Source organism: Lagopus leucura, unplaced genomic scaffold, assembly GCF_019238085.1.
Source record: "Lagopus leucura isolate 7727_CA_CO unplaced genomic scaffold, USGS_WTPT01 Super-Scaffold_100001, whole genome shotgun sequence".
Taxonomy (NCBI): Eukaryota; Metazoa; Chordata; class Aves; order Galliformes; family Phasianidae; genus Lagopus; species Lagopus leucura.
Genome location: NW_024962262.1, coordinates 102,432,785 through 102,454,796, shown reverse-complemented (window position 1 = coordinate 102,454,796; position 22,012 = coordinate 102,432,785). Strand labels below are relative to the sequence as shown.

At 43.5% G+C, this 22,012-nt stretch overlaps 1 protein-coding gene across 1 annotated transcript in view; it reads left to right on the top strand.

Moving 5' to 3' along the window:
• Positions 1-18,286, top strand: part of LOC122178132 (alpha-2-macroglobulin-like protein 1) — a 28,674-nt gene extending 10,388 nt beyond the window's left edge. The window contains exons 14-35 of the mRNA XM_042868103.1: positions 309-458; positions 866-982; positions 1,554-1,701; positions 2,151-2,268; positions 4,764-4,989; positions 5,124-5,250; positions 5,529-5,650; positions 6,135-6,189; positions 10,084-10,167; positions 10,580-10,756; positions 10,942-11,023; positions 11,399-11,555; positions 11,744-11,818; positions 14,056-14,218; positions 14,813-15,027; positions 15,218-15,433; positions 15,936-16,060; positions 16,449-16,539; positions 16,968-17,036; positions 17,245-17,347; positions 17,438-17,479; positions 18,201-18,286. Coding sequence (XP_042724037.1) covers positions 309-458; positions 866-982; positions 1,554-1,701; positions 2,151-2,268; positions 4,764-4,989; positions 5,124-5,250; positions 5,529-5,650; positions 6,135-6,189; positions 10,084-10,167; positions 10,580-10,756; positions 10,942-11,023; positions 11,399-11,555; positions 11,744-11,818; positions 14,056-14,218; positions 14,813-15,027; positions 15,218-15,433; positions 15,936-16,060; positions 16,449-16,539; positions 16,968-17,036; positions 17,245-17,347; positions 17,438-17,478 — 2,661 coding nt within the window. The 3' untranslated portion in view covers position 17,479; positions 18,201-18,286. The remainder of the gene's footprint in view (positions 1-308; positions 459-865; positions 983-1,553; positions 1,702-2,150; positions 2,269-4,763; positions 4,990-5,123; positions 5,251-5,528; positions 5,651-6,134; positions 6,190-10,083; positions 10,168-10,579; positions 10,757-10,941; positions 11,024-11,398; positions 11,556-11,743; positions 11,819-14,055; positions 14,219-14,812; positions 15,028-15,217; positions 15,434-15,935; positions 16,061-16,448; positions 16,540-16,967; positions 17,037-17,244; positions 17,348-17,437; positions 17,480-18,200) is intronic.
• Positions 18,287-22,012: the final 3,726 nt, after the last annotated feature.

Here is a 22,012-nt window from a genome sequence, read left to right as displayed (position 1 = left end):
TTTGCTGAACAAGGAGTGCTGTGTGATGTCTCCAGTGCTGTCACCTGTTCACCAGTACCTGTGATGGTAGAAAAGATGGTTCTCCCTGTCTTTCATGTGACCTGTCATCTTTCCTCTCAGAATCTCAACATGATGTTTTCTTAAATACCTTTTAGGAGTCCTTAGGAAATTCCTTGGTTTTTCATTCAAATCATGTCCTTGGGAATTCTTTTCATGTAAGGACCTTCTCTGCTCAAGAAGTGGTAGAGAGGCCAGCAGCAGAAATGTTGCATGTGTTTTACCTATGTTTGCATGTTCTTCACATCCAGGCAGAGCTGAGCTTCTCAGTGCCCAAGACTCTTCCTGGTTCAGAGGTTGATCTCCGCCTGCAGGCACCACCTGGATCTACATGTGCTGTCTGGGCTGTGGATCAGACTGCCTTTTTGCTGAAGCTAGAAAAAGAACTCAGCCACTCCATGGTGAGTCTGCTGTAACTTTTTCTCCTTCCTTTGCACTGACAAGAAGAGGGATGGGAGAAAGAGAGGTTTTCAGAGACTGTCTCTCAGAGAACTCAAAGCACCAACTAGAAGGATCAAGGTTTTCTTAGTGTGGCACAGGAAAGGATTAGGAGGCACCAGTTAAAGAGATTGAGTGCCAGTCAGTGCACCAGTAGTAAATCCAGACCCAGCTTTGTTTGCTCTGTCTCATATTTATTTTAGCAGACTGTGCTGGCTCTGTTGGAGAAGAGATAACTTTGAGCCTGTTCTTTCTGACATACATTTATGCATGATAGCCAGGAGCAAACTAGCCTTGGATATACTACACAAAGTGAATGCCAAGTATTATTTGTGCTAACTTTTTTCTTTTGCTTTTCTTGCTTTCCCAGATCTATGGGCTCTTTCCATCTATTTATAACTCCAGATATCCTCATCAAGTGTCTGAAGATGACAATTCATGCAGGTTCCAAAATTCTGATCAGCCTGATGTGTTTACAGCATTTAGGGTAAAAATAGTTAATTTGTAATTCATGAATTGAGGAAAGTATGGCCCTCTGACTTTATCAATAATGTATAAATGTCATTACAGATAGTAGAGGAAATAAGTTCCATTTATGCACTTATAATCCATTTGTTCTTTGAATAAACTACTTGAAATTGTTGACCAATGGGAAATTGTTGTGTGATTACTGCATTTTTATTGCATGATTTAGGATGCCAAGTATTATTGGTTACTTTAATTGGATTTCACATAGTATGTGTAATCTCCATATCATGAGCAACTTGGGTTGCCCAAGATTAATCTGTTGGAATTTCACTTTGCAAGCTGAGAAGGCACAGTGCATAAATAAACTTGCATTTGAAAAAGAAGAAACTTTTCTACCTTGGCCTGATGAATTAACTTGAATGACTTTGTTTGCTCTTTACTGATGATCTGAGTGACTCTGTCCTAAATCTAAGCCAGAGGATAGCTGAGTTCCTATGCATAAGGGGAGAATAAGGCACAGGATAAAAGGCAGAGAAGATAAGGGAAGAATCTAGTGCTTCAGTTTTTTCTTTTTTCTTTTTTTCCTACAGGAAATGGGATTGAAAATTATGTCCAACATCAATATCAGGAAACCAAGACTGTGTCTAACTAATCAGTCAACAACTACGATGAAGAAAAGAGGGATGTTCACTTCCAGTCCCATGTTGATGCTTGCTCAGCCCCATAAGGAATCTAACAGTAAGCACCTTACAACTATTTCTTCTCACATGGGATGTAAAAAAGGTGAAAGCAGTCCTGAGTTTGAGCTAAGAGGCAGTACTTCCTGTAATTGCACATGGAGGAGAGACACTTCTCTGACTTTAAACCTGTTATGCTTATTAGGCTGTCTGGCCTTACGGCTTCTGGTTCTGAAACGTTAATAAGCTGAATGATCTCAGGTCTAACTTCTGAGGTGAGGGAATATTTGCCCTTGCTGTGGTGCCTATGGACACAATTAAGGCATAAAGAGGCTCCATTGTATCAAATAAGACAAGAGGTTGTAAAATTTGGGCTTCAGCATCTTTAGTTCCAGCGCAGTGCTTCCCATGACCTGACTGGATGACTCGCAGCCTGAGCTAGTACGGAGGCCCTCTACTCTAAATCAGGGCCTGAGGACATTGTGGTAGCTGGGTGTTTGTTACTTCCAGCAGGACATCTGATGACATCTACCTATCAGCCCACTATGTTTTCACCTGTTTCTTCAGCTGAAGAGAAAGTGCACAAGTATTTCACAAAAACCTGGCTATGGGATTTGTATTCTGTTGGGTGAGTAGACTGAGTAGTGGGAGTCTAGTTTGGGTGACCTGGAATGACAGCAAGATACAACCAGATTTAAATCATAAGCTACCAAAGAAGACACCAAAATACATATATTATGGGTTTCATACCTACCAGATTTTTCCTTGTTGGAGCTGATGTTTGCATCAAATATATTTTCCTGTACTAGGTGACCATGCAGAAAAAGTATCCATCCAAAGGATGTGGCTGTCATGAAAATAGAACAAAGTAAGCACAGTGTGATAAAGCAGCTTGTTTTACTTCCTGCAGTCTGCCTGTTCTGGCTCTGTGAATCAGCAGTTCACAAAGTAGGCTCATGGGATGTATCCTGGGATAAAGGAGAAGCTGATCTCCACAGAAGCCCTGCACAGGACTTGGGATTGTGTCCTGTGAGAAAGGCTGAGGGTTCAGTGAGTATGCAGGTAGCCTTGCCAACACAAATAAGGCAGAGAAAATGTTTGGGTCTGGATTGAGTGGAAGATGAGGGACTGAACAGGCAAACACTATATGAATTCCAGGTGCTCTGGTGAAGAAGTTTATACTCAGAATCTATATTGTCCTTTCTCCATGATGCTTTCAGGACTCCCCATGGACCAGGAAACAAATTAGTGTTTTCCAGACAGGAAGAGGGAGCAGAATGGTGGTGTGGGAAGCCATTTTCTGCTGAGCTTCAGGAGAAAGACAGGATAAACTTTTGGAGACTTTTCTTCTCTGGACTTCACAATTTATTGTTTGATGTCTGGAGACTAGCATCTGCTTAGGCCAGATCCCTCCCCCCGCCTCTGTTCTCTCTCACCTTCCATCTCCTTCCAGCTATATTCATCTTTTCACTCGCTATCAGCAGATATTTCATATGTGATTTGCCCACTAGACTGATCTGAGCAAACAAAGTTCTCTCATATTTGTCTATGCCTGGCAAAAGTGGATTCTTTAGAGGAAAACAAATGTTTCCAATTCTTGGAGTCAAATAATATCATAAGCTTTAATGAGGAATGTTTTTTTAATGGGTGGGAGCAGCCACAGAATACTCTGATGCTCTTAGAAGTTGTGATGTGAGCACAGGCCAAGTGTCTGCCATGTCTTTCTATTAGACTTCAAGATGTCAGTTTTTCATGGAAAGGTAAATGGCAAAATCTGTTTCTTTTGATAAGTTCTGCTTGTCTCGGACCACTCCTATTGCTCTTCTGGTTCCTGGTTCTCCATCCCTAGGCCAAGAGAAACAAAACTGCTGACAGCTGTGAAGTATTTTCATATGTGCAGGGGCAAGTGTTAACTTAGAAAAGTGCTGAGTATGATAACGGTATCTTTCAGCCATATAACTTACTGTCAAACCTACTGCTGTTGATATAAGCATCTGAGGCAGCAGTCCCTGCCTTTTCTAGGTAAGGTCCTCATGAAATAGAGAAAAATCTAAAGAAAGGTATTATTTCCATCAGAAACAGTGAATGCCTATAGCAAGATATTCCAGGCTAGTCTGGGGACTTCATATTGGACTGCAGGGAGAGTCTGCTAATGGATGGAAGGTAGTAGCAAGGCAGTAATGCACTGGGTATTAATTCAGAGACTATTGGTGAAGGCATTGTGAAGTTAGATCAGTGAGGATGAAAGAGTGAAATGCCAAGGGGAGCTTACCTTTCACAAGGGACTGCATGGGGGACAAAGCTGCCAAAATCAAATACCTGAAATAGATATTTTTAATACCTCTTCCCTCAGCTGCTCATGATGTACATATTTTGCTCTGAAAGTAATGCCTCCTGTTTATTTCCATGAAAATTGCAACAGACACAAAGATCATCATAACAGCATTTGATAGATCAAATTTTCTGTTACAAAATGCTATTTTCCAACATAATCACCACCATTAGCTCTGTGTTTTTGCCAGCAATGAACAAGAGCCTGCATGCCACCCATAAAAATCTGCACCAGTAATACTGACCCATTGCTACTATTGCCACTGATGAAACAAACAACCTACCTCCTCACTGTGCTCAGATCCGCTCTTTGGTCTCCATAAATGCTTAGCAAGTATCACTGAATGTCAGTGGGTGCATTTTTTTTCTGCATAGAGGAGCTCTGTGATACACCTTTGCTACATATGCATGTCCATATCAGATACCATTTTGCCAGATTGCCCCTCTGCTTGCCATATATGGCAGCAAGATATAATGGAATATTGGTGCGAAAGTTCAGCCTCTACTGCTACACCACCAACATCTGCCTCTGACATTGTAGGCTGCCATCATAAAGTAGGAGGCATTACTGTCACAACAGCCCTCCTCGTGTTGGCACGCCTGTTTCATCTGAATGATGTGTCCCATGCCTCTTTGCCTGTATTCCAAGGGCTACAAATTCAGCAGAAGTTAGCTGTTAGACTGAGGTCAGGGAATGGAGCGTACTGCGGTCAAGGGCATAGACTAGGTCATTTATTGCTCCATACAACAAGATTCTATTAAATGCTTCTGTTGCTATCTACTTCTCTTCAGTCCTAGTGGAAACCAGACTGTCACTGTCACTGTGCCTAATACCATCACAAGATGGGAAGCTGGGATGTTCTGCACAGGACGTAATGGCTTCGGACTAGCTTCAGCCTCCAGTCTGCTTGTTTTCAAGCCCTTTTTTGTGGAGCTCACACTTCCATCTTCTGTGATCCAGGGTGAAACCTTCATCTTGAAGGCCACAGTCTTCAACTACCTACAGCAATGTATGAAGGTTGGTGAGCCCTGACAGTCTTTGCAAGAAAAATAGGGTATGTTTAGATAAGAGATGGCTGAAGCCCATGCCTTATTTTAGAAAATGTGTGACATTTGTCTCGTTACCTTCTGTCATCCCTGCTGCCCTGTTAGATCCAAATGACTATGGAGGAGTTCCCACATTTCCAGCTGAAGTCATGTGAGGGTTGTGTCTACAGCAGCTGCTTATGTGCTGGAGAAGTAAAGACGTTTCTTTGGAGTGTCACAGCTGAGCGACTGGGTGAGGAGAAGAAGGAGGTGGGGCTGAGGAGTTGGGATGGAATGGGGCCAAGGCAAGGATGCTTTGTAAGGGCTGAGTGAGGAGGTTGGGTTATGTGCCCTGTTATCCTAGGCTACTCATGTGCATTTCTCCTAAAGTCATGGATATTCAGTTTAGTGCTAGGAGGTACAGAACCTCCTGTAAGTAGGGCTCTAATCGAAATTTTTGCTGCGAACAAGTGACTTCTGTTATATTAATGGGAAGCAATGTTTTCTGCACTAAATGTGTCTTATTTTCAGGGCTCATGAACATCACTCTCAGCACAGAGGCCATTGCCACCAAAGAGCTCTGTGGCAAAGAGATACCATTTGTCCCAAACCAAGGACAGAAAGATACAATCACCAAACTCCTTTTAGTCCGGGTCAGACAACCTCTTCTGTTACTTAGACCTTAAAATGGACTTTGTGCAACTCCTAGTTTGGTGCAGGGTAATTGTAGGGGTTGTCCCTTGTTATTCAAGGTGTAAAATTAGAATCTAATGGCCTGAGCTGGGGCCTTGAAATTTAGGAATTATATGGGTCTCCTCCATTTCATGCCAACTTCTGTTCTTCTGTTTGTGGTCAGGCCTCTAAATACAAAATCTTAAGTATTTATGCCCCTTTATGTTCTTCCTACTTAACTCTCTGCTGAATCTTGCAACATTTGTTTCACAAGCATTCACAAGCTAAAATATTCTGAAAATTTCTTATCTGAAATTAAAATGATTGACTGTAATTTTTTTATTTTTTATTATTGATGATAAAAAGTAGAATCTCAGGCTTGGACCAAAATTTTGTCTGTATCTGTTTCTAATCCACTTTTTCTCTCCTATATGCTCATTACTGCTATTACTAAATGCTCAACAGCCAGAAGGAGTGCTAGTAGAAAAGGCTCACAGCTCCATCCTGTGTCCCAAAAAAGGTAAAGAGATTGTTTTCTTCTTTTACTCTGCTCATCTCACCATTCCTGGCAATCTCCTGGGTCTTTGCAGTTGCTGAAGAGTTTTTCTTTGTCAAACATGATCAAGGTACAGAAGTCTACTCTAATTATGTTGCCATCAGGAGCTTCCTGGATAAGAGTGAGAAGGGATGTCAAAGCTTTTAGTATCTACATTCCTGATACTAATATGACAGCCTAATATGACAGGACTTTTTTGCCTGCAGTAATAACCGTATTACAGAACAGGGTGAGGCTGGAAGGTGTGACTTTGGACTGCTGCTCCTGTTTTCGAATTTTATGGTGTATTGTGGGTCTATTTGCAGCTTTTTTTGTGACCACTAGGTGCAATAAGACATACCAGCAACTGATATTTAGAATCATAAAATCCTTAGAGTTGGAAGGGACCTCTGAAGGTCATCTAGTCCAATGCCCCTGCAATGAACAGGGATACCACTGCTAGATCAGGATACCCAGGGCATGATCCAGCCTTGCCTTGAAGGTCTCCAGGGACAGGGCATCAAGCACATCACTAGGTAATGTGTGTTACCTCACACGTGTGTTCAGTGCCTTACTACCCTCACTGCAAAATATTTTTCCCTTATATCTAACCTAAATCTACCTTCTCAGAGCTTGAAGACATTTCCCCTTGTTCTATCACCACAGACCCTGCTAAAGAGTCTGTCCCCTTCTTTCCTGTAGCTCCCCTCTAGATTCTGAAAGGCCTCTCACCTCGCAACTGTCTCTTCTCCAGGCTGAAGAGCCCCAGCTCTCTCAGCTTGTCCTCATATGAGAGGTGTTCTGTCTGTCGATCATTCTTATGGCCCTTCTCTGGACCTGCCCCTACAGGTCTGTGTCTCTCCTGTACTGAGGACACCACATCTGGACACAGCACTCCAGATGAGGCCTCACCAGTGCAGAGTAGAGGGGCAGGATCACCTCCCTAAACTTGCTGGCCATGCTTTTTTTGATGCAGCCCAAAATAAAGTTAACTTTCTGGGCTGCAAGGGTACACTGTTGGCACATGTCCAGCTTGACATCCACCAGTATCCCTTGTTTTTTTCGGCAGGGCTATGCTCAATCCTTTCATTTCCCAGTTTGTATTGGTAATGAGTATTGCCTCGACCAAAGTGCAAGGTCTTGCATTTAGCTTTGTTGAACTTCATGAGGTTCACCTGGGCCTGCTGCTCAAGCCTATCTAGGTGTCTCTGGATGGCATCCCATCCTTCCGGTGTGTTGGCCACACCCCACAGCTTGGTGTCATCAGTAAACTTGTTGAGGGTGCACTCAAGCCCACTGTCAATGTCACTGATGAAGATATTAAAGAGTATCAGACCCAGAACTGACCTCTGGGAGACACCACTCAGCACCAATCTCCATCCAGACATTGAGCGATTGACCACCACTCTCTGGACTCAATCCTGCAGCCAGTTCTTCGTCCATTGAACAGTCCACCCATTAAATCCATATCTTTGCAATTTGAGGAGCAGGATATTGTAGGGTACCATATCAAAAGCTTTACTGAAGTCAAGGTACATTACATCAGTGGCTCTTCCCTTGTCCATTGATGCAATGACACCACCATAGAAGGCTACTAGGTTGGCTAAGCAGGATTTGCCCTTGGTGAAACCATGCTTGTTCTCCCATATCACCTTCCTGCCTTCCGTGAGCGTTAGCATAGCTTCCAGGAGGATCTGCTCCATTCTCTTCCCTGGCACAGAGGTGAGACTGACAAGTTGGTAGTTCCCGGGGTCATCTTTTTTACCCATTTCTAAAAATTGGTATGATATTACCTTTCTTTTGTGTCACCAGGGACGTCAGCTGATTGCTATGACTTTTCAAATATCATAGAGAGTAGCTTGGCAACCACATGAGTCAATCCCCTTAGGACCCTGGGATGCAACTCATTGGGACCCATAGACTTGTGGATGTTCAGGTTCCTCACTTAGTCACAAACCCGATCTTCACTTACATTGGGAGGGATGTTGACTCCCCAACCCCCTCCTACCAAGCCAAATTTTTGAGGGCTGTGCAGCGAACAGTTATCAGGGAAGACCAAAGCAAAAAAATTGTTAAGTGTCTCAGCCTTCTTCTTGTCTGTTGTTACTAGCCTACCTGTGTCACTCCCTAGGGGTGGGCTACGCCCTTCAGGACTTTCCTTTTCTGGTTGAGGTAGCTGTAGAAGCCTTTCTTGTTCTTCTTGGCATCCCTAGCCAAGTTCAGTTCAAGCAGGGTCTTGGCTTTCCTGACCCCATCCCTACACAGTCTTGCAGTTTTGTTATATTCTTCCCATGATACCTGTCCCTGTTTCCACTACCTGTACATTTTCTTGCTCTACAGTTTGATCAGCAGGTCCTGGTTTAGCCACACCAGTCTCTTGCCTTCTTTTCCTGACTTGCTATACCTGGGGATGGAGTGCTCTTGAGCCCTGAAGAAAGCCTCCTTAAAGATGTGCCAGCTTTGCTCTGCACCCTTGCCCATAAGGGCAGTTTCCCAGTTCATTGGCTAACTCCCTGAAGAGCTGGAATTTAGCTTTCCTTAAGTTTAGCTTCCTAATTTTATTCTTCACCTGTCTCATGTCCCTCCAGAGTGTGAACTCAACCATCAAATGGTCACCACAGCCCAGGCAGCCTCCAATCCTGTTGTCATCAATCAGTTCATTTACCTGTGAGCATCAGGTCCAGTATTGCATCACCCCTTGTGGAGCTGTCAATTGCTTGACTCAGGAAATTATCCTCAATGCACTCCAGGAGCCTCCTGGATTCCCTACAGCTCACTGTGCTACTTTTCTAGCAGATGTCTGAGTGGTTGAAGTCCCCCAGCAGGATGAGTTCTTGCGATTGCAATGCCTCCTTTAGCTGAAAGTAGAAGATCTTATCCACAGGGTCCATTTGATTGGATGACCTGTAGTAAACATTGATCACAAGACTCCCTTTGCTGCCTCAATCTCTAACTGGTGCCCAGGCTGTAGACTTGCTCGTGACTGCTCTTCACATTCTATTCCTTTCCTTGTGTAGATAGTAACATCTCCACCCTTCCTTCCTTGCCTGTCCCTTCTGAACTGGCTTGTAGCCATCAATAGCCACACTCCAGTTGTGGGAATCATCTCACCAGGTTTTGGTGATGACAGCTATATCATGTTTTTCAAGAAGCACAGGAGCTTCCAGCTCCTCCTGTTTGTTTCCAAAGCTGTGTGTGTTGTTGTACAGGTACTTCATCTGAACAGCTGGTCTTGTCACTTTCTTAAAGGATAACTCCTTAGTTACTTTTAGTTATGTACCTTGAATTCCCCCATTGCCTTTTCCTGTTGCCCCAGCAGTCACTGTCTTACCATCATAGAGTTCTGTATGCATTGTATTGCTGCTAGCACCTCTCAGTGCAGCAGGTCCTTCAAGGCCCCTGCCAGCACCCTGTCTCTCTATTATAGTTATGCCTTTCCACTCTTTATCATGGAAAGTCTCACTATCCTCCCCAGTCCTCCTTCACACCTAGTTTAAATCCCTCCCAACCTCCCAAGCCTCGTTAGCTTTTCTCCTAGCTTTTCCCTTTAGCTTTTCCTTTGAATCAAGTTGGCATAATTTACAAAGAGGAAAGCAGGTAGGTGGTTTTGACCACAGAGAATTCCTTGAAGATGCCCTTACCCTTTTCATAAGGCTGTTAGGATAGCACAGTCACAATGGAGTTAGATGGACAGAGCTGGGGGATGGAATGGGATAGGGTTTGTGAAGTGATCTGCAACTTTTGTGACAAGAAAATGGGATGTTAGCAACATCTTGAACAACTTCTGCAGATTTTTAAAGCTATTTTTGTAAGAATCTCTCTCTTTTTTTTTTTTTTTTTTTGGTCATTTTTGTCATATCTTACACCCACTGGTATCAGGGAGTCCAGCAGAGGAGTCTGTGTCCTTAATGTTGCCTCTAAATGTGGTTGAAGGTTCAGTGAGAGCTACTGTCTCGATCACTGGTAAGGAATTTAGTTATGATAATACTTTTCCAACAACTATTTCTCTGAGTATAGCCCTAAGAAAGCCCAAGCCCAGAATACTCAATTCTCCTTCTGAGGTTTTCAAGGCTCCACTGCCTTGATCTTTCCATGTATGTAGCTGAGATTCCTGGTTCCACATATAACCAAAAACACTAAGAAAGGGAAAGCTTGTTCTATTTATGAGCTTCCTGTGGCAAGATGGGAGTGTGTACAGGCCATAAAGAGGGTGCAGTGAAACTGATAAGCTGACTGATCATAGCTGCCTGCACACTGTTGTGCTGGGGCTATCTTATTTAGTGCAGTACCAGGAACTGGTCACAGGTTGGAGAATATAAATATTGAGCCCCACCTGCCACCTATGAGTGGTCAGAGTGTCTATGTTCTATCCCAGGTGACCTCATGGGGACAGCACTGCAAAACTTGGACCACCTGGTGCAGATGCCCCATGGCTGTGGAGAGCAGAACATGGTACTGTTTGCCCCTATTGTCTATGTGCTGCAGTACCTGGAGAAGACAAGGCAGCTGACTCTTGAGATTAAGGACAGGGCAACAGGATTCTTGCGCAATGGCAAGTACAACAGATCCACCTTGCTCTTCTGCCTTCCTCTGTACTCAACTTAGGTCCCTAGTGCCTTACACCCCTTATTCCTTAAGTACTCCATGACTTTTAATGTTAACACCACTCCCTTTCCTTGACCAATGATCTCATTGAAAATATCAGTCTGAACACTGTCATCCTAACTTACTTCTCAGGGTACCAGATACAGCTGCAGTATCAACATCCTGATGGTTCTTTCAGTGAATTTGGTACCAGGGATGAGTACGGTAATACTTGGTAAGCCTTGGGTTCTCTCCTTTCTGTCCTTCTGCTGTCTGAGAGCTTTCTGCTTCCAGCATGGAATCCCTTTTTGTCCTATTGGACACAAAGTCTTCCAAATGTTTTTTTTTGTGCAACCTATCAATATCTTTCTTCTTTTGAGATGAAGGATGACACTGAACTGATAAACTAAGAATAGCCCAACAGTAGGTGAGGAGGGACCTGAAAGTTTCAAGCTCCCACTTTTGTTTTCCTCATTTACTGCTTATTTTCTTTTTTTTCTTTTCTTTTTTTTTTTTTTTTTCTTATTCTTCCTTCTTGCTCATTCGCTCAATCTCTTTCTGTTCCTCTTTTCCCTCTCTCATGCCTTTTTTCTGCTATCTCCCTAATCAGGCTGACTGCGTTTGTGGTCAAATGCTTTTCCCAAGCCAAGCCATACATTTTCCTGGACAACAGGAGCATCCAAGCTGCTTTCAAATGGCTGGAGTTCCACCAGCTTCCGAATGGCTGCTTCAGAGATGTGGGCCAAGTTTTCCACAGAGCCATGAAGGTAGGACACAGAGAATCTTGAAAAAAAATTCAAAGCAGTTCTTACTGGTAATTGTTTTATCTCACTTTTCTGTTGTGTTCTGCTTTCTTGCATGGGAGAAAACCAGAGGTAGGTGTGATGTTTCCTGAATAGTTTCAGGTATTTGTGTATCACTTTTCCCATCTTTTGGATATTTATGCTTTTTGTAGGGAGGTATGGATGGGGAAGTTCTCTTGGCTGCCTATATCTCTGCTGCATACATGGAGAGAGGAGATACACCAGAGGTAAATACAAGAATTCTTTGCTATGCTTTTGCTTGAATTCTGGAGAGATTAGTGGAGTCATTGAAGCAGGAAATAGATTACCTTAGAGAGGTTTGTGAACAAAGTAATCAACCAGGAGATGATGAACTTACCACTTCTCAGGAAGAAGCCTCAACTACCCCTCAAGGAGGATTCTGTTGGCAGGGGAGAATATGAGGTTAGACTGCTACAGGGGAAGAGCCACTGTTACCACCTGTCTGAACTTCAGTAAGCCTTTGACAGTCTCCCAGAGTATATCCTTCTCTCCATATTGGAAAGATATGGATTTGATGAGTGGATGTCTGACGGATGAGGAACTGGTTACAAGATCATACCCAGAGAGTGGTGGTCAATGGCTCCTGCCTCTCTATTCTGCACTGGTGAGAGCTCACCTTGAGTACTGTGTACAGATGTGGAATACAGAAGAGACATAGACCTGTTGGAGCACATTCAGAAGAGGGCAACAAAAACGATCCAAGGGATGAAACATCTCCTGCACAAGGACAGGCTGAGAGCTGGGGCTGTTCAACTTGAAGAAGAGAGGACTGCCTTTCAGCATCTAAAGGGGAGTTACACAAAATAAGGAGACAGACTCTTTAGCAGGGGATGATAGAACAAGTGAAAATGGTTTCAAACTAAAGAAGGGAAGAGTTAGACTGGAAATAAGGAAGAATTTTTTGCAGTAGGAATGGTGAGGCAGTGGAACAGTTTGCCCAGAGATGTAGTGGATATTCTGTCCTTGGAGACATTCAAGATGAGGGTGGGGCGGGCTCTGAGCTAATTGATCTAGCTGTGGATGTCTCTGTTCATTGCAGGAGAATTGGACTAGATTACCTTTTAGGGTCCCTTCAAACTCAAATGATTCTATGATTCTACCTGGAGCTACTGGTGCTCTTGTCTAGATACCATGCCTATTTCCCAGACTTGTGCTGCTCAGTCCTGCTCCCCTCAATAACTTCACAGTCTCTTGCTACCCACTGCTCTGTTTCTGCTTAAAGCTAGGAATAAGGAATTACGGAGGAGAGAGAGGTAGGTGTGACTGCCACAGCTAAGTGAATAAACATGACATTTGTAATGTGTTTCATCTTCCCAGAAACTGGAAATCTGGGAAAGGAGTGCTAGAGAGAACATGCTGTAAAGTAGGGCAGTTGGAATTGTACATCTAGTTAATAATAAGGGGAAAGTCTTGCGAGATCATAACTAATTACTAGGCAGTGGTACTGGCAGTTAAAATATATAATCAAATTGATTATAGCATTGCTATAGACGTGGAGAAGCAAAGTTCTCTGGAAATAAGTGAAAGACAGCTGGAAATTAATTGTCTTCCTGACAAGTGTCTCTCAGGCCACCTTTTTCATTTAAAGGCACTCAAGGATTGGTAGAGGTTGATTAGAGTACTTAGTCGTCTCCAACATTGGAGGTTTTGAAGACCTGACTGGATAAACCTCTGAACAACCTTGTCTCATCTCACAGCTAACCTTGCTTTGAATAGATGTTAGATTGCAGACCTTCCAATATTCCTCATAATTTGAATTACCTGTCATTTGGTAATTCCATGAAGTGTCTTTGGCTGACTTGCATAGAGGTGACTTTTCATGAAACTGGACCACAAGTATTTGAAATGTACTGTCAAATGTAGCAGAATGAAATACAAATATAAGGACCTTCATTCTGGTAGAAAACTGAAGAGGGGAAATCAGTAAGTGCTGTAGATATATAAATGCTAAACAGGCAACCACTCCAAGTGTTTGACTCGATGGAATGGTGCACTGAATGCTGGAATGAATTCTGTGTCCTGCCAACAGTACAGTATTTCAAGGGAAGCTTTAAGTCCCACTGATGTAGAGAAACTGAAGAGCTGTATTGAACCCAGTAATCTTGCAAGCATTTGCAACTGTGTGCTGTTGCACTGTTGTTCAAAGTAAGATGTGGTGGTGCTATTCTAGTAGTAAGGGAATTCATTTCACTGAGAGAAATCCATGATCATCTGTGGGGAAACCTCCGTCAGGCGCCTTGCACTGCGGGCTGGAGATGCTGCTTGGGGATGCTGAAGTGATACAAAGAGAAAGTGCGAACTCAAGTACAAGGATATAAGGGTGAGTATATGGGTTGCTTTCTATGCTAGTGCATACTAATGCATTCTTCTGCTTGTGTAACTCAGCATTTGCACGCCTCATGTGTTTGCATGTGACCAATATCAATGTAACTCTTCTCTGTAGAGTACAGTGGTACGCAAGGCTCTGGGGTGTATCATTCCTTCCCTTCCCAAAGCTGCCAGCACTTATACACAGGCTCTGCTGGCCTACACATTCGCCCTGGCTAAGGACTCTCAACGCACACAAGAGCTTCTTGACATACTTGATCAAAGCGCAATCAGAGAAGGTATGGGAGCCTTAGTGCCAGACAAACATCAGAAAAAGGATAGGTGACCTTTCTGAGCCCTTTGGTTACATGCAACATGAAAAGACCGGTTACTTTCTACTCTTTTGGTCTTAATTTCTGTCCTTCATCAAAGATAGTTTTTTAGACAGACAGTCTGCTAGCGTAAGGTATGTTTTGGCCATATTGTGCTGTGGGTGCTAATTTCTTTCAAAGCTTTTGACCTTTTCTGGCACCCAGAGTGGAGGTTGTGCTCTGAAAGAAGTTGACTTCCTTAAGCAGGACTGCAAAGTGCAAAGTGCTAAACAAAGCAGATTGGCAAACTGCCTCACTTCTTGTTATTCCCTGACTGTCAGGACCAGCTAGTGGGTAGCTAGCTAGTATCAGTCAGCTAGTGTACTTGGCAAACAGGAAAATGGAAAAATCAAATTCTGATTATTGGCAAGTTACTTTTTTGCTATCACTTTTATAAATGAGTCTTCAATGTGTAATACATAGTATTGGGTATGGTCCTTGCACACAATCTCTGTGCCTTTTAGGCCTCAAGATTTCTTCCCTGGTATCCCTCAATGTTATCTACCTCCTTCCTTTTCCCAGGTGGGCAGATCCATTGGAGTCAGACCCCATCCAAGACACACAGCACTAGCCTTTGGTCACAGCCACTATCTGTGGATGTGGAGTTAACAGCTTATGTCCTTCTGGCCCTGCTCTCCAAGCCAAATGTCACAGAGGCTGACTTCACCACAGCCTCTGGCATTGTGGTCTGGCTCACTAGACAACAAAATGCCTATGGAGGATTTGCCTCAACACAGGTAACTCAGGGGTGGGGAAAGTAACAGTGTCTGAGAAAGATCTCTGCAGAATCTAGTGTGAAAAAAAAACAGAGTGAACACTTTGAGGAGAAGAACCCTTGTATACAAAGGTTCTCAGGATGGTGAATTCAAATGTCTTTGGTCCTCAGAGCTGTGGAGCAAATGTGTACACCTATTTCTTCCTTTTCAGGATACAGTAGTTGCCCTGCAGGCCTTGGCTAAGTATGCAGCACTGACACACAACACAAAAGGAGTCGCAGAAGTGAGGGTGAGGTCCCAGAGAGGCTCTGGGAGGAAGTTCCAAGTTTCCTACCAGAATCGGCTTTTGGTGCAGGAGATGGCACTGACAGAAGTCCCAGGAAAGTTCTCAGTGCAAGCCCATGGCAGCTGTTGCGTCTTTACCCGGGTAGGTTACCCACTTCCCATGGACCTTTCTGTGTCAGCCCTCTGCTCATCATCAAAATTAATAGTCTCAGTTGCAGCTCTATACAAGGAGATGAGCTTTAACAGTTACTTACTTCCAGCTTGTTGCCAATGCAGCAAACCTGTGAGACTGAGACATAATGTGTCAAGAAGTGTTGCTTTTGTGACTCCTGGAGTATTGGAGGATGGAAATCTTGCATAGTGGTTCCCTGTTGTATGCTGAATGTTGTATGCTGAATGCTGTATGCTCACTTGGTCTCAAGGGGAAGAGAGAGGACAAGTAGTCTCAATTGGAAGGACCATGGAATTTTTCAATCCTGAATGACCTTTATTTCTGGTACTGGACTGAGTGTGCTCACTGCATCTATTTTATCCAGTTAGCATGGTCCATACCTTGAGGATTACTATAGTTACTGAAAAGGTATGACAGATGATATGAAACTTGTTATCCATGTCTTACTCTGTCTTTTTGTCTCTCTCTGCAGACGGTGCTGAGATACAACATTCCCTCCCTGCAGGTTTCCAAATCCTTTGCCTTACAAGTGAAAACCAAGCCAGACAATTGCACCAAGAATGATGCATACTCTGCTACTCTCTATGTCAATGTCAGGTGACTTTGAAGACACAGGCTCATAGCCACACTTGGGGCTAGGTATGGCTGGAGAGCGGAGAGGTACTTGGCTGCAATGGAGGAACCCAACAGTTGCAGCAGAAGGGCCATATGGCAGACGGAAGGTGTGGGAAAGAAAGATAAGGTGTCTCTGAGGAAGGGGAAATGGGGAAAAGTTCCAAAGTCTTGCCAGGGAGAGGAACAGAAGTAAACACCTCAAATTAGGGGTGCTCACAGCAGTGCAGCCACTGTCTACCCCATATGAGCTACTGCCTGGCCACAGATCTAGATGTGCTGCCTGGTTCAGGGTCCTGCATGCAGGGTAGTATGATGGAGGGAAGGGAGAACTGGAACTGGGTAAGACCCTTCATTTGATCTTCTCCCTCAGGTACACTGGAAAGAGAGCCATTTCCAATATGGTGATTGTGGAAGTGTCCCTACTCTCTGGATTTGTCCTTGCTGCAAGATCTGGAATATCTGTAAGAAGCCTGGAATCAGGATGATGATGTTGTGTCAGTTGGACCATCCACACACCCAATGGGAGGGGAGATTGCATAGGAATGTGTTGCTTGTCTCTATCTTGAGCAATTTCGCCATCTCTTCCCTTCTGTCACACAGAAACATGAATACTTACTATTGTCTCTTACCTTGATCCTTGAGGATGGTGATCCTTCTGGCTCAACTGTATCCTTGACAGCCACATAGCCTAGACTTATGTCCTTGGGTTTTGCAGGAAGTAAGGGGCCCAGCAGAGAGATCAACCTGAAGGGGTAAAAGCCCCAAATAAATTCACAAGTATGTGAATAAGAATCTGCTTACACAGGCTTAGATAAACCCTACTGGGATTTCTCACACTTCCTTTTCCAAAAGGACCAACTAAATTGCCACACCTGCTCTCCTATTCTAGCCACATCATTGGTATCCTGTGAGAAGAACAGAGAAAACCCAAGCAGGTGTTGCCATCTACTTGGACAAGGTATGTGTGTGCTACTAGAGAAGTTGCAGGAGTGGAGGACTCTGGAAGAGCTGTGTGGGGAATCCTGGCCTGGGCTAGCAGAGTAGAATTCATCTTGAAGTCTTGCATTTGATTCCACAGAGTTTTCTGCCTATCTTCAGAGTCAAATTTAGGTGAGGAATCAAAAGAGCAGCTCAAAAGTGAACTGTCATTTGCCTTTCTCCCTCAGCTGAGCCATATGTCTGAGACATATGTCCTGCATCTGGAAAGGGAAATTGGAGTGACCAACCTGAAGCCGGGACATATCAGGGTCTATGACTACTACCATCCAGGTGAGTGGTATTATGGGCTGCCAGGGCTCTCTGGGTATTTATGCTTGGCTTTGTACAAAGATAAATTCTGTCTTTCCTGTCCTGTTGCAGAGGAGCAGGCCCTTACTGATTATAATGTTTTCTGCATCTGAGGTAGGTGTGTACTCCACAAAGATTTTTTACTGTTCCCTTCCTCAACCACTATACAGATCTAGTAGCCTCATTATGTTTCTTCTCTTGCTGCCTGAGAAGAGCCTTGCAAACCACTGATTCAGCATGTTCCCTTTATTTAGAACTTCATCTGGAATTTCCTAAGCCTCTAAGGATTTTATCATCTGTCCTCCGTTTTCTGGATTTTGTCATTGCTGTATTGCTCTGTAGGTGGGACATGAAATGATTAACACGTGCTCTTGCTATGAAGGACTAGTCATGCATTTTAAGGATTCTCCAAAGGATATCTGGGCTGGTAATAGTGCATGGGCCAGCTAAGTGACAGTGCTTGCAGTTTGCACTGTGACAGAAGAAAGTCCAAGCAGAATTCAAGGTATTAGTTTTAGTTGACACTATTTGGGTATGGAATAGAATCATAGAATATTCCAAGTTGGAAGGGACCGTGACAGTCATCAAGTCCAACTCCTGACACTGCTGAACGTCCCACCTTTTTTTCTGTGAAAAGCTGAATTAAGACAAGGGCACTTAATTAAGCCAGAGAAACACTGTCCGTGAGAGTCCTTACTGAGGATCTACTCTCCATAGCTGCTAGCATCCCAGAAATAATAACTTTGGTTATGCTATTTTCTCTCTGATATGATTCCTCTTTTTACTATCATTTCTCCAGGGACATAGCCTGCTTTCTTACTGTCCACTGTTTCAGCCCACAGGAGTTCTACTAGTGGGACATGCCCTAGGATGGAAATTACAGTTACTGGTATGCTGGGGCCTGCGTCACCTGGAAAGTCACATCTCAGTGGACTTTGATACTGGTGCTGAGGATGATCTCAAATTGGATTTCAGGATGAAACCCAGCCCATGCCATGCTGCTCATCTTGACAGCCATTTTTGAGGGTGTTCTTTTGGGTGTCTGATTAATTCTGATTGCTTTAATCCAGGGATTTTCTTGCTTGTAAAAAGAAGGAAAATAAAATATAAATCATAAATCTGGGTACTGTGGTGTGTATTTGTATTTTATAACAGAGCATATATAAGCTTTACTTTGGAGGAGAGTGCATAAGCAAACTTATGCAGAGACAGTGTATGTGAAATGTGTACTTGGCATTTATTTCTTCCAGCACTTGTTTGGGTCCCAGCAACATCATGCAGATACCAATATGGGTTGAGGACTCTAGCCCTCCTTCAAGACCGATCCCACTAAATATCGTGTACTACACACAGATGTAGCTCAGTAGTAAGGTCTTGCTGATAAAAAAACCAAGAACTGCAGTTCGTGAAGTCTGTTCCTTATATTAGTATGTAAAGAGCACCACTGGCTACAGCTTTGGCTATTGTGGAGAGGAAAAGACTCAGCACTGCCAATGCCACAATGTTCTAATTATGTGTTCTATAGTATTTAGCAAAGCACAGGCAATGGATATGATAAAAGTCCTTGTAATATGGAATAGAGTCTTATTGGCAAAGCAACTACTGTAGTGGTCATACATATGTGTATATTGTACCTACTCCTTATTAAGCGTAGGAGGTAGTTCATGATTGAATAGGAGTTCACACCAAACAAACAAACACATCTAGAATGTAAAAATTGCAGGTAGTGACATTTTTTACTTGCTATCCTTTGTGATTTCTACGCCCACTTTATTAAGAACTCTTCCACTTCCTTCAGAATGTTCTTTTTCAGACTTAAACTGTAAACTTAATCCTGTAGCGTCTGGCTCCTATGGAGCATTTAGAGGGAGGTGGCTGTGTTTCAGCAAGAAAAAAGTAAATACAAAGAAAAAAAGGAAAAAACTATTGACAAAAATACAGTATTTTCTCTATGGCCTAGCCTTTACCTTCCTCGCTTAGAGCTGCAGATATCAAGCATTGCACTCATTTGTTTATCCTTCACAAAACTGAGAGGTTTAAGTGATTCATCTTGAAGACTTAGTGCATGCTTCCACCTCCCTTGTGATCAGCTCTACTGAATACCTCCAGAGACACAAATCCAAGCCTTGTCCAAAGGAGAATTACCAAGATGGTAGCGGGTCTGGAAGGCATATCCTGTGAGGAGAGGCTGAGGACACCTGAGATGCCCAGTCTGGAGAAAGCTGAGAGATGACCTCACTGCTCTCTGCAGCATCTTGAGGAGGGGAAGCAGAGTGAGGTGCTCCTGGGAATGGACTACAAGCCAGGAAAGACACAGAGCTGCACGAGGGGAGGTCAGACTAGATATAAGGAAACAATTCAGAAGCAATCACTTCCTGGGTGCCTCGTGGCCAGGAGTAGTGATGGTATTGGTAATGGGAGATGGAGTCGGGGCTGAGTTGGATGAACTGTGCAGAATAAGACTGCGACTTTGTTTTTGCTGCTCCAGCATTTGTTTCATGCTACTTTCATTGTCTGTGAGTTAGATTGGGTTGTTTGTTCAGTATATGAGTTTCCAATCAGTAATAAGTCCAAAACTTCAAAAATATTTGAACTCCACTCACATAAAAGAGTAGGAGCCAGGACTCCTGGCTTTGACATAGTGAAGCCGTATGCTGTCGAAAGGGATCTGGCTGTACCCTGAAACAATTGTGGGTCTACTGTGAACTAACAAATGTCATCTGAGATTGTTCAGCAGGCACTGTCTGTACTTTTTAAGAACCATGGAAACAAATTAAGGGCAGTCCAGTGTCAAGAGTGATTCGCTTTCTTGCTCTGGTTCCTGTTGATTTGTTTATCCAGGTGCACTTTCACCTTTTTTTTTCTCTACCATTGGCACCAGAATCGCTTAGCTGAAAAAATTCTCAAAAGAAAATAAATATATTAATAAACAACATAAGTTTTATTTCTGCCCACTTTGTGAAGAAAATAAACATCTTTTTTCTTCTTTCCAAAATAAAAACAATATTCCTAGGACCTAAGTATTTAAGAGCTTAGTGTGACAACTGAGAACAAATCAGTGATGCATTTTGATATGAACATGAAGAAATTCCTTAATTTAGGAAGTGTTTCAAGAAGCAGAATTTATTTTGAATTGTAGTTTCATATTCAGGTAGAAGTTCAGTACAAACAACAGATCAGCAGGTTTAAAATTGGCATGTGGAAGAAGTTCCCAAACTATACATAATATTGGAGCTGTTGGAGCAGGTCCAAAGGGGTGCCACAAAGTTGATCAGAGGACTGGAGCACCTCCACTACAAGGACAGGCTGAGAGAGTTGCAGTTTTTCAACCTTCAGAAGAGAAGGCTGCAGGGGGAACTTACAGTGGCTTCCCATTACCTGAGACCTGCCTGAGGATATGCAAACTTAAAAAGCTTGGGGACAGCATGACCAAAGGAGTACACCTTGAGCTCCAACTGAGGGCACATTGCCAAGGAGTCGTGCAACAATCTGTCTCATGGCAAAACAATGGAATAGAGGCTGCAGCAGGAACAAGGAGCAGGGTCAGAGCAGTGAACAGGAAACAGACTATTGCTTAGCAAAATTAAAAGCAAACTGCTCTGAGTGATGCTAGTGCATCCACGGGGGAGTAGGAAAGCAGAGAGTTTGGATGCCAGAAAGACTTGGATTGGCTGGGGAACATTCAGAATGGTACAACCCTGCACCTGGAACACTATAAACACAGGAATGAGGCACAAGGAATGAAACTTTGGGGCTTCTGTCTGATTCCCGGGAGAAACGGCAACAGCAGCAGGTGGAGTCCTTGGAAGGAGAGAAGCTGCACATCATCTTCTCTCCTGACCTGCCCTCCACACAGATCTACCTCCCTGGAAGTCTCCCAAGAAAATGTGGATTCCCTTCCTCCTCAGCTGCCTGGGCTACACCTTGGGGATAGTGGCACAACCGTAAGTGCCATTTCAAGATCTAGAGATTGATAGTTCAGATACTGAGGGAGGGACCAGGATAGCAGGGAAAGAGCATGGGACACTATGAGGCAACTCCTACGAGAGACAGATACAGGGTGGTATGCAGCGTGCCACAAGCCCTGTTATGAACAGAATGCTCCTGAAAGTGACAGCCTTTCTTTTGGATATTGCTGCAAGAACTGAAAGTGTAAGGAGTGTTAGTGGGAACAAGAAGAGCAATAACTTCTGTCTGAAGAAAACCGAAGGGAAAGGAAGGGAAAGCATAAAAAGTAGTACAAAGATCTAGAATTGCAGGGCTTGGGATAATTAAGCAGGAACCAGACTGCTGCCAAAGTAACTGGGGAACCTTCTTGAAGCAAGAAAGGTGGATCCTTTCCTATTAAGGGTCTGGAGTACAGCTGTAGAGGATCTTGCACTTCTGATGTAAGGTCAAAACAGACCCAGAGTCATACAGAGCTTTGAGATCAGAATTAGACAGCTGCAACCTTTTGAATAAACACAGCAGGTTTGGTTTTGGATCCCAATCTGAACTTTGCAGTTTGTTCCATCTCTCAGTCCCATAGCACTGTTCCCTTTTCCATGTGCACTGAGAACCCCTAAAAAGAGTTCCCTTTGCAGAGGTAGAGACAGACTCAACTGTATTTGTTTCCTTGTGTTACTGTAGCATACTCCAAAATTCCAT